General features: G+C 39.6%; 1 protein-coding gene across 1 annotated transcript in view; it reads left to right on the forward strand.

Annotated features, from left to right (window-relative positions):
• The window catches only part of ZNF407 (zinc finger protein 407), a 426,210-nt gene that overhangs the window by 38,834 nt on the left and 374,195 nt on the right, over positions 1 to 13,181 (forward strand). Inside the window, exon 3 of the mRNA XM_072152346.1 lies at positions 12,611 to 12,725. Within this exon, the coding sequence (XP_072008447.1) occupies positions 12,611 to 12,725 (115 nt within the window). The remainder of the gene's footprint in view (positions 1 to 12,610; positions 12,726 to 13,181) is intronic.

A 13,181-nucleotide genomic window follows, 5' to 3' on the forward strand; every position in this document is an offset into this window, starting at 1 on the left:
TACCACTTACTTGCCTATGGAATGCTAATGTACAGAGCCCCTCTGCACCCCAATACAGTCAAACGCCCACACTTTGTCACAGCTGCCACCACTCGCAATTACTGCTTACGAGATGCCCACACACCCAGATACACACTCCTCTGCCGTACGGTTCACCTGGACCCACGCTATTTATAGCTACTGCTAGCATGCCGACACACACTGCCTATAATTATATAAGAAAAAGAAAAGGAATTCAGCTCACCACTTTTCATGCTCGTCTTGTGATATCTGCCGATGCACGGACGTGCTGTGCGGGGACCAGAGTGAATGAAACCAGAGAGGGAAGATTAGTCCAGCGTCCAAACAGAGAAACAATTTTGTAGTAGATCGTTAAAATTTCCACTTTATTTGAAAATAAATTGTTTAAAAACAGAAGAGACGCCTCATAACAAAAAAAAGATCTGACGCGTTTCGGACTATGTGTAGTCCTTAGTCGTAGCCTTTATTAAATTTATTAATTATTAAATTTTGTCCCAATGGTGTAATAGCTATTTTCTTGGATCCCCAACTCTAAAATACTTGGGCTTGACACCTAAGGATAAGGAGATGATGCTGATCAAAGATTTGTTGACCAGAAATTGAATTATTGAATTTATGACCAGGTTTTCTTTGAAGTATTATTTTGTCATGTTCTTGAGTAGCCAGTTTAAGACACATGACCAACCATGGGGGGTTTGGAGACACCCAGCCAATATCAATTAAAAATTCCATTCAGGGGAACCAGGAAACCAGTTACCAATTCTATTGGTTAGGACAGGAAACTCAGAGGGGGGGGGGGGAGTTAGGGCAGTTTGTCTACAGACCAGGTACTAATTATGTTATCTCATAAAGCCAAGTGGATCTCCCACCAAGACATGACTGGAAGATAGAGGGCATTTCAATCCATAATTTATTACAGTGGAGCATTTAATAGTAGAACACCAGATTATGTTGCCCGAAAACCTGTAAAGGTTAGAGAGCATTTTAAGTTCATCCTGAAATTTTACCCACATGGCAAATATTCCTAACTTTGTGAGTAGTATCGATATAAATTCACATCCATGATTTAGTTTTTCTTTATTTAGCTCTTAATTATTCTAAAAGCAATTTTTTTTTTTTTACGTTTACAGAGACGTGTTAGGGCTTGTTATCTGCTGGACAAATTGTAATTTTTTTTTTTTGATCAAATCATTTTTATTGTGTTTTTTTTACAATTTTTATAACATACAGTCTACGACACACAAGACCAAAGTAATAAAACATTTTAACATTCCATCCCCCCCCCACCCCCCTCCCCCTTTACCCCCAAGCAGACAGTTTAAGGCCAAATTCTATGATTGCACCAAAGGACCACTCATTCGGATCTTACATTTCACACTAGAGAGTGTAAGGGACCTAGACAGAAAAGTATCGATTTTTATGTGCCTAGTAACATCATTTGGTATCGAGTACTATTTCTCAGATCTATAAGAGCTTTGTTTGGTAGTCCCGACAAATTGTAATTTTTAGTGGCACCACTTTATATTCCATGCAATGTATTAGAAAGCTGGAAAAAAAATTCCAATTGCAGTGAAATTGACAAACACATTTGTGGCATTTTCTTGTGGGCTCTGTTTTTACAGGTTTTATTCTGCGCTTCAATTTTCCCTTGATTCTTTGGGTCGCTACGATCACAGGGATAGGACATTTATATAGATTTTAATTGATTTAAAAATCTTTTGTACATAAAAAAAATATTTGCACACTTTGGTGTATGGACCTTTGCAAGGTGTTATTTTTTGCGGTATGTGCTGGCATATTAATTTTTTATCAATTTGGGACCTACATGACTGTTTGATAATTTTTTTCAAGTATTCATAGATGGAAAAATTGTCATTCGGACATATGAGCACTATTCTCCTTTCTGGTGTTAACAGCCCGGAATATTTTTTTAAATATTTTGATAAACAGGCATTTTGGAATGCAGCGATACCCATCGTGTTCTAGGGAAAGGGGGTGATTTAAAATGTAACTTTTTTTACATTTACAAAAAAATAAAAAATACCATAATTTCAGACCCTCCAGGGAACTTTAACCCTGCAGGGTCTGATGGCTAATACTATATACTGCAATACCACCAATAATAACCATAATCTCCTACAAAACAGTACGGTGTAATGTATCCTTACTCTTTAGTGAATACATGAGGACTTTCCATGTCTGCCTTATTTCTATCTAAACCTCCTTGACCTATTTATGTTCATCAAGTGATACCTACAATAACCTTATTTATAACTACTAGTTACACTCCAAACAACCTAGAGGGTCTGTCCTCAATAAACTGCTTTGTTACAAACTAGAAACCAAAGGTACTCCTCAAAAAGAGGGGAAAGAGGACAAAACTAAGGCTGCATTCACACTACAGTATGGGGGATGTATATGCGGCCGACGTATATGCGGCCGATATACGTCCCCCATACACTACTATGGGCTCGCGGCGCCCTACGGGAGCGGTACGGTGTAGCACACGTGCGGCACCGTACCGCTCCATAGCCCGGGAAAAGATAGGACATGTCCTATCTTTTCCCGTATTACGGCGCCGCGGCCACACATCGCTATGGAGAGGGGCGGGGGTGAGCTGCGCTCACCTCCTCCTCCTCTCCCCGCGCTGCCGTGTGCCCGCCGTGCTACGGTGCGGCGGGCTCACAGCAGTGAATATAGCCTAAGTAAGACTATAATGTGGGAATAAAAATGGAGTCTTTATTGTTACACTATGAATAAAACATGATAATGTAAAAACACACATTAGCACCATGGATAAGGTTATACAGTTCTGTACGGTGACACAGAAGAAATGCCGTCAACCCGGACAGAAATGGAGACAATGCAAGTTAGTCTCCATTTCTGTCCAGGTTGACGGCATTGATGAAAGGCTCATATAGTTCTCGAAATAGTATAATTGAAAGATCAGCTCAACACAAAAAATGCCACCTTGCCACCTAAAGAATAATTATCATGTTCACATGTTCCGTAAGATGCCTCAACATTCCTACACTCAAGCGGCACACTCCTTTGAAGAAGGCCTTGATGCCCGAATCGCGCATACTTCTTGGATAATACATTTTTTTAACAGTACCTGTGGTTTTCAACTACGCTACATATTGTACACACCGGGTCCTCATTCTCTCATGAATGGTCACACCGTTACCTGAAGAAGAGCAGCTACTATCTTTATTTGATTGTATTTCTACAAGCTTGTGCCAAGTTATTCAGGGTGAGCATGTTTCTTGGGAGTAACATGATTTCCCCCTAGAAGTTATCTCCTTGGTAACTACTTTGACTGTCATTGTCTTACAATAATACACAAGCCTCCGTCTTCTTGCTTGCCTCCCTCTTTTTTTTTTGCTCTATAGTACAAAGAATAAGGGTGATGGACCACATAGTGAAGGGCGTAAATGCAAATCCCATTAGAAAATGGTGTTAGCTTTTTTTTTGTCAATTCCAATGCAATTTGCTGGCAGCATCTCATTAGATTGCGGAGAATATTAAAGAGGACCGGTTGGGGTCTGTTAAACATAAAAAACCTTTACATAAGCAGTCCCTGGGTTACATACAAGATGGGGTCCATAGGTTTGTTCTTAAGTTGAATTTGTATGCAAGTCGAAACTGTATATTTAAAAATTGTAGTTCCAGACAATAAATGTTTTTTGACATATTGACTGTTGGACTTTCAAAATTTTTTGCTTTACTGGGACCAAGGATTATCAATAAAACTTTAGTACAGACTCCTTACAGCTGATCATTGCTGTCTGGGGCTATAGTAAAGCATTAAGAGAGCTTCACCAGAGATCACAGTGGTCAGAGGGGTCCGTCTGTAAGTTGGGTGACTTTAAGTAGGGGACCACCTGTACTTGCCTAGAGTTGAGGCCGATGAGGACATCTCTAGTGTTACCTGCCCCTGCACAGTACTTTAACAAAACTGGAGCAGTACACCGCAGGCAATGACATATGCGCTGTTAAGTCGGGGTGTAGTGCTCTGGCTTCACAGTTGCACTACAAAGGCACAGGGAGCATCAGAAGAAGGTAAATATAAGGATTTATTCGATTTTACTAACAGGCACAGAGGGACTTTCTAAAGGACGATTTGAAACCTTAAACCACCGGCTCAAAAGGACCTCCGGGTTGTGAAGTATGCCCCAATTGCTTTTTAATTGTTGCCGCTAAGAAGCACAACTTGCCCCACATAATACAAGCCCTCATGTTACTCTGTAAGTAAAGAAGTTATGGCTTGTAGGAAGTGAAAAATGGAAACACCAGGAATTATGTTGCCTCAATAGAAGAGAAGATGAACTGATTAGCCTTCTTGTTTCTGATATCATAATTAGGAAGCTTCAGCATATTTCATAGGATTTTAACTGAAACCAATTTCCTGTCATTATTTAATATGTTTTATGGGCCTCAAGGAATTTTTTTTTTTTTACAACTGTCTGCTGGTGATTATTATTATTAATATTTATAATGACTAGATTAGAAAATGACCACCATGTTCCCGCTGAATATAAACATCTGCATTAGTGTTTTCATTTACATTCAAATTAACTCATACAAATAAATACAGTGAACGCAGCAGGCTGGTTAACTAAAGCACTTCTATTCAGAGATTTCTGCATGCTGTGCTAATAGGCACCAACTTTCCAATTTTGGAGGCAGTTCACTAGTTCCCTACAGTGAACTGTTTATGATCTTGACTATTGGAATTAAATGTGACCTAAATCATCAGTTTATTGAAACTTCTTTCTCTTAGGGATTCATTCAATCAGTACAAAGCAGCTAGTCACTAGGCAATTCGATAAAAACTCCCTTTCAGGTCGCTATGGGAATAGGAGGAAGGTGGTCTAATTTAGTAAAACTAAAAGTCACCAAAAGGAAAGGTTTAGAAACAGGAGTGAAGAAAAACTCCTATATATTTGTGTGTCTTAAAGACCTAATGTTGAAGCATTGGTGCTTGATCTTCTACACATTTTTCTATTTGCATATGGGATCATTTTAAATCTGATCTATGGTAAGATTAGTTTTAGTCCTTGGGTATTACTATGCTGGAAAGAAAGCTATATAGGTGGAGTGATTGAACCCCCCCCCCCCCCAACACACACACACACACTCACACACTCACACACTCGAGTCCAACCACGGGGTGCACCTACTCAATGGAGTCCCAGAATTTAGCCCATATCTCAAGCACTCAGCACCCAGACCAACTCACTGCCACCACCCATAAATTACTTATACAAAGAAGGCTGTAGGCACCTCAACCACACAGCCAATGCACACTGATGATTCACATAGAATATGCAAGAACCTGGTAAAGTAATTCCTTTGGAAACTTAGATTCTTTAAGGCTACAAGCAGAGGCTTAATACAGTTAACACTTTAATATACATAAGTACAATACACTGAAATTACTTGATTAAATTTAAAAAAAGTTACAAAACAATATACATACAATACATACAAACAGTTATGGGATAAAGAAACAAAATAACCTTGCCATGAGATGGAGTGAGGCATCTTGGCTGAGGAACACTGCAGAGAGATCCGGACAGCCTTCTGACGATAAGAGTTCTTAGACTGACCAAGCCTTCTTCCAGTTTAATTTTTTTAAACCCAGTGGGTTTTAGACCCCTACCCCCTGGCTGTGAATTCACTGAGAGGGGGAGGTCTGCATTTCTTCCTGGTGGTGTCCTGGGGTCTTGGCTAACACTGGCAGGTTGTAAAGAGTGATTACCATTTATTCTGCTAAATGGAGTCTCATGCCTGTACTGTACTTTAGTCAGTAATCAAAAGGGGAAAAAAATGTACAGCTGGCGCAATATTATAACAGGTGCCCATAAGAGATGGCTTACATATTGTGACTGCTAATAAAATAGTGTTTTCAGTGGAAACACGTCCAATACTAGATGTGATAGATACCTAGCTGTTGACTTTTGGTTTCTCTTCATTTGCTTTTTTCTGATTCTCATGAACTATACTCTTATGAGTGGGGTTATGAAAAACAGCTCAGATTAGGAGGTGCTCAACTGATCTTTTACAAAAAGTATTGAATTTAGGTCAGCTGTTTAAAAAAAAATGGCTTATTTTCACTTTTGTGTGCATCCCCACTCAACCTTTTTAAGTTCTTAGTACGGTTCTTTTGTTCTGCTATTTTCAAATATACCCTATTTTGTTTTTTGTTGAAGTCCTATTGAAATTTAAATACTGTATAATTGGCTAAGCCTGTAACGAATTGGGAAGGCTTTCTGTGTTATTACAGTCATAAACAATGGATGTGGATTTCTAAGCTGAAATTGATCTGGTGCTGCCTGACTGATGGTTAAAGGCAATCTGTCACCACATTTTCACAAATACAGCTGGTGACAGGTTCCTATAGAGCTGTATGAACTAAATTACTCATTTTTTAAGCTAAAAATTGTTCCCTCACATCCCCATATCCCCAATTCAACTATATGTCAACGTAATAACCCAGCATCGGAGGGGGCGTGTCTTGCTTGGCCTGCATCTACCATCTACTCCTCCCCATGCCTTATGCCTCCTCACTATTCATCACTTTATGTCATGTGACCAGGGTGATGTAATCTAAGGTCCTTCCCCCCCTAAAATTTGCCATATCTACTACATGTATGTATCTGATCACATGAAATCACAGCAACCTCCATGAAATTCTAGTTCTTCCATCCTCCATGGAGACATGTTGTGATTTCATGTGATCAGACGCATACATATTGTAGAAATGGCAAATTTTAGAGGAAAAAGGAACTTCAAAAACATGACCCTGGTCACATGACATGGATGCAACACAAAGCACTGTATAAAAATTTTAATGATAAGTAAACAGAGCTTTATATGTATGTAGTTGAATATTATATATTATTATATATAGCAAAATATCCTAGCAGTGAGAACTGTTAATCAGGAATTAGGAGACAGGGAAGTGCTTGATATTTGCAGAGACAGAGCTGTCAGTCAAAATAAAGGCTTCACTGACAGCCTGGGAGAAAACAAGTCATATCTTGAATAGAAGTGTCATAGTCATATCTTGAATCGAAGAGGCATATCTTGAATCGAAGAGTCATGTATGCTAATTTGCATGTCATAGAGGTACAGGTAAGGATCAGGGATCGGCACAGAGCTTCTAGCAGTCCAATGTTAAGGATCTAAGGAAAATCATATCCAGCCACATGGTCAGGTTTTGGGTCACTCAAAAGTCAAAACCAGGAACAATATCACAGGAAATAAGAAAGTAACTTTAATTTATCAGGCATTGTTTGGAAGGATTATTCCTATTGCATTATGCCATCTTCAGATTCCAGATGAGAAGTGGAAGTATGTGCTGCCAAAGAACAAGATACAGCGGTATCGGCAGCTGTAGACCATCCATTTGACTCCTAAGCCTAGAAAATTAAAATGATAAAATACAATATATGCTAACTCTTTTTCCATAGAAGTGTATATCAATCTGCTCAGCTCCATTACATTGTGCTGTCTGTAGTTCAGACTGTGAGATCAATGGGATGGGTTCCCTTTAAATGCTTGCCACAAGTCTGTTAGTATGGGAAGTCCTGTGTATTGGTTTAATTTCTGCAAAAAGTCACTCTGCATTTTTTTCAGTCTCCTTGTCTGGAAATATATTCCTTTTCTATTTTTATACGATTTGCATTAGCCCTTTTACACAGCGCAATGACAATTTCGAATGTCACCAAATTAATGATTAATTTAGTTTTATCTGCATCATTTAAATAAACTGGAGTTTCTGCGGGTGATTGATGAGATGTGATTGCTGTTAGCTGCAGTCTCAACCTGCTTTTGACATTTAAACATATAAAGCTGACTGGATATAACCATTCAGGTGCTAAATATATTTTACATCTACTTCTGCCGCTAGAAATGGAAGTATTAAGAGATCTAGCCTCATTGTCATTGAACTGTGAAATATTCAACCTTGTCTGCCCGCGCTTAGTACTGTTGACTTTTTTATTTCTTTTCGAGGATTAAAATTAAATGCTTCATTTTTCGTCAGCTTTTGGGAATTACATTGAAATTTAAGACTCTCAAATTTTACTGAGAACTTCATTTCAACAAACCATTCTTAGAGGATAGTCTTATTTCCAAGGGCACGGCATAGTGTGCTATTGATCAACCTTCTAGATTCAGTTGTATCGCAGCCTGTGATGGATACTTAGTAGACTTCCTATATTTCATAGGTGGTTTCCATGTAGCATTTGGAGGACTTCACTAAGCATAAGCTAACCTTGATATAATGCATACGAAAATATATTGATGCAGTATTTTATAGCCTGAATCTAATATGTGAACATCTCATCTGTAGGATCTTTGTTTTTGCTACTGTATATAATGCTTTGTAACCGTATGCTCATGAAATCACATTTGGGAAATTACAGGAACTTTGCCCTATCAAACCTGTACAAGGTCTTGATCCATTGCCCTTTTTACCTCAAGTCTGTAGTAAAATAACCAGTTCATCACACCCGTTCTATCTTGTTTCATATATCTGCCCAATGCTCGGCATCCAATAATAAAGTTTGTGCTTGAAATAAATAATAGCCAAAATGTCAATACTTCTAGTTTCCAGAATAATCATAAATTCTGGGCTATAAAACAGTCGTAAAGGCATAATATTTTATCCACAGTATATTCACACATTGCATGTCATTACAATAGCAGAGTGATGAATCACCCTCGCAGTGTGACAGGAAAAATCTGAAATAACCGTGCCAATATAAGTTGTTGGAAAGACAGAGCACTGCTTCAGAACCACACACTTATCCGAAAAAATATTATGAAGGTGTTCCTTATTTGATAGTAAAGTTATTTCTTTTACAGAAAATATAACTGCCCATTAAATGTAAGTGCATATGAAAATATGCATTATCTGTAAGGGGGATTCTTAAAGGTAACTAAAATGTTATATAGCAGGAGGAGTTGAGCAGATTGATAAATAATTTGTGGAAAAAATATTCAGCATAATATCTAAATTAGCGCCTTCTCTATGCTAAGGAGTCCAATAGGTGTTTCTACTGGGTCAGGTCTCTCTGTATGCATAGTATTACAGGGAAGACCAGGGGCGGACTGGCCATTGAATCTGCCGGGGGAAATCCCGGTGGACCGACTAATCATAGATACACCATTGAGAGGAAGAGGAAAACGGAGGTAAGTGATATGTGTTTACTCTTTCAGGGAGGTGAGAGTGTGTGTAAGTGGGAGAGGGGGATGTGCCTGTTTTTTCTGTGTGAGTGGACGTGCATGTTGTCAGAGAGAGGGTTTGTTTTCAATGAGGGTGAGGTTGGATGTTGTCAGTGGGGGACAGGGAGTGGAATAAGATGGGGGAGTGGGAGGGTGTTTGTTAGTTGAGAAAGGGTGAGTGTGTGTCGTCAGTGGGGGAAGGGTGAGTGTTGTCAGGGAGGGAGAGTTTGTGTGTCATCAGTGGGGTAGGGCAGAGCTTGGATGTCAGTGGTGGGAAGGAGTGTGTGTGTTGTCAGCCAGGGAGCTTGGATTTTGTCAGTGTGCTATGGGTGTGTAATGTCGGTGTGTTGGCAATAGAGAGTGGAGAGCCTCGGGGGGTGGGTAATAAAATAATAACAACATATGCACACCTTCTCCAGTACTACTGTTCAGTCATGGTGCCACGTGTCACCACTGACCGCTGTTTGTACAGAGACTGGCAGTGATGCAGCGTTGATAGTCATACACCTGCTACGGCAGGAGTTTCATTCTGTAGCAGGCTTGCAGCTATCACTGTGACATTACCACTAACCTCTGTAGATGCAAGATGCAAACAGCGGCCGGTAATGACAGGAAGTTTTTATCATTCTTTTTTTTCTTTTAGCCCCAGGGCTATATACACTCACCGGCCACTTTATTAGGTACACCTGTCCAACTGCTCGTTAACACTTAATTTATAATCAGCCAATCATATGACAGCAACTCAGTGCATTTAGGCATGTAGACATGGTCAAGACAATCTCCTGCGGTTCAAACCGAGCATCAGTATGGGGAAGAAAGGTGATTTGAGTGTCTTTGAACGTGGCATGGTTGTTGGTGCCAGAAGGGCTGGTCTGAGTATTTCAGAAACTGCTGATCTACTGAGATTTTCACGCACAACCATCTCTAGGGTTTACAGAGCATGGTCCGAAAAAGAAAAAAACATCCAGTGAGCGGCAGTTCTGTGGGCGGAAATGCCTTGTTGATGCCAGAGGTCAGAGGAGAATGGGCAGACTGGTTTGAGCTGATAGAAAGGCAACAGTGACTCAAATCGCCACCCGTTACAACCAAGGTAGGCAGAAGAGCATCTCTGAACGCACAGTACGTCGTACTTTGAGGCAGATGAGCTACAGCAGCAGAAGACCACACCGGTTGCCACTCCTTTCAGCTAAGATCAGCAAACTGAGGCTACAATTTGCACAAGCTCATCGAAATTGGACAGTAGAAGATTGGAAAAACATTGCCTGGTCTGATGAGTCTCAATTTCTGCTGCGACATTCGGATGGTAGGGTCAGAATTTGGCTTCAACAACATGAAAGCATGGATCCATCCTGCCTTGTATCAACGGTTCAGGCTGGTGGTGGTGGTGTCATGGTGTGGGGAATATTTTCTTGGCACTCTTTGGGCCCCTTGGTACCAATTGAGCATCGTTGCAATGCCACAGCCTACCTGAGTATTGTTGCTGACCATGTCCATCCCTTTATGACCACAATGTACCCAACATCTGATGGCTACTTTCAGCAGGATAATGCGCCATGTCATAAAGCTGGAATCATCTCAGACTGGTTTCTTGAACATGACAATGAGTTCACTGTACTCAAATGGCCTCCACAGTCACCAGATCTCAATCCAATAGAGCATCTTTGGGATGTGGTGGAACGGGAGATTAGCAACATGGATGTGCAGCCGACAAATCTGCGGCAACTGTGTGATGCCATCATGTCTATATGGACCAAAATCTCTGAGGAATGCTTCCAGCACCTTGTTGAATCTATGCCACGAAGAATTGAGGCAGTTCTGAAGGCAAAAGGGGGTCCAACCCGTTACTAGCATGGTGTACCTAATAAATTGGCCGGTGAGTGTATATATTATAATGGCCACAGAGCAATTCTTGTGACCTTAGGTGAAGTCTTGGGACAATACTTTTGGAGTAACCTAGGAGACATATTTGTGGAAAAATATATATTTTTTGATGAAATACTGTAGTATGGCAGTATATGTTAGGATTGATAAAAAAAAATAAAATAAAAAATATATACATTAAAAGAAACTAATAATTCAAATCAACCCCCTTTCTCTAGAAGTCTCAGAAATATAAATAAACAGTAAAAATCATAAACACATTAGGTATTGCCACGTTCGAAAGTGCCCGATCTATCAAAATATAATAATGTTTTTTCACTGCATTTAACCGTGTTGCGCCCAAAGTTGAAAATGCCTCTTTTTTGCCAAATTGAAAAATATAAAAATTCTATAAAAAGTGATCAAAAGGTTGTACAGTTTTAAAAATGGTAGCATTGAAAACGTCATCAAAAGTCGCAAAAAAATTACGCCACCCACAGCTCCATACACTAAACTATGAAAAAGTTATTAGCGCCTTAAGATGACAAAAACAGATGAAAACATGATAAAACCTATACACATTTTGATTGCATGTCATGTCATTTTAAGCTCACAATGAAAGCCATAAAGTCTGAGCCCACAAGAAAATGGTGCAAATGCATTTTTTCAACATTTTTGCTACAGTTGGAATTTTTTCTTCCCGGTACACGCCATGGAATATTAAATACCATCATTATGAAGTGCAATTTGTTACACGGAAAACAAGCCATCACAAAGCTCTTTGTGTAAAAAGTACTAAAAAATGGAAAAAAAGGGCCAGGTCATTTTAATTAATGAGGGTAGTGGCGCAATGGTCGTGTTTGCTTACGGTTTCAGAATTACTTGTCCCGGCTCTGAAGACCTGCTAAAAGCATAATTTCCAATGTTTTGGTTGGTTTTTCTGCCTCGCAAAAATGCTTTTTCGGAGGTGGGTGTTGGCATGGACTTTCCAACCCACCTTGTTGACTATAGCTGAAATCTTGTTTTCTTCCACATGTACTGACCACAGGATTTATTAACAGGGCAGTAGTTGGTTTAGGGTCCTAAACGGCCTTTATACGCTCTTGCCGTGGAGGCAATATAAGAAAATAAACATATCCTTACCTTGATGCAAGTCTTATAGGGCACATCGGTCTCACATCTGGAGCTCTCGCTGCCTCCGCACGCCTCCTCTTGGATGAGTTATTGCTTCATTGCCGCACCTACACTCACTTACTACACTCACCTTGGAACTCCTACAGGACCATAAGGACCTGTGGGTAGTTTAGTTTCCCAAATCGCCCTGCAAGGATCCCCTTTAATACATTCCTCACTTCGTCTTGCAGGGGAAGGATTCTGCATCATAAGTATACCTTTGAGTAAATCTGTTGCCTAAATGTAGAGAAATGTGAAATGTTAATACACTATACTTGGATGCACACTAATGCTTGAATTTGTTTGCTTGTCTTTCAAGGCTCAAAACCATTTAAATGCAAAATATGCAACTTTGCTGCGGCTCAGCTTGGAGATGCCAGGAACCATGTGAAAAGACACCTTGGGATGAGAGAATACAAGTGTCATATATGTGGGTGAGTAAATGGCTTGTACTACTCCTGTACGACTCTTTGTGGAATAGAAAAGGCTACAAAATGTACATTCCTCCAGAAGTGCTCCTGATGGCTAACATTATGCATGCATACCCTGCTTTTCATTGTTATGGTAAATTCCTTAAATACAGTTATGACATTTCTCTCCCACTCCTAATCCAGCTATGAGGATGAGCAATTGTATGGGGCTACAAGGTCAATCTGAACCTGTAATCTGTAAATTGCCTAAATTATAGGATGTTCATTCATATTGCCAGAAAGAACTATAACTTACACTTAAAGACATCAAAAATATAGAACTTGGAAGGCTGTTTTTTGTGTGATCATTCTAAGTATTACATTCCTCAGGTAGTTTAATGAGTGTTGTTTTTATCTATATCTTTATATGTAGATGTATTTGTAAATATTGTTCTCTATTTGTATACAAGTAAATTAGTA

The sequence above is a fragment of the Engystomops pustulosus genome, chromosome 5 (genome assembly GCF_040894005.1).
Source record: "Engystomops pustulosus chromosome 5, aEngPut4.maternal, whole genome shotgun sequence".
In the NCBI taxonomy this organism is placed as follows: domain Eukaryota; kingdom Metazoa; phylum Chordata; class Amphibia; order Anura; family Leptodactylidae; genus Engystomops; species Engystomops pustulosus.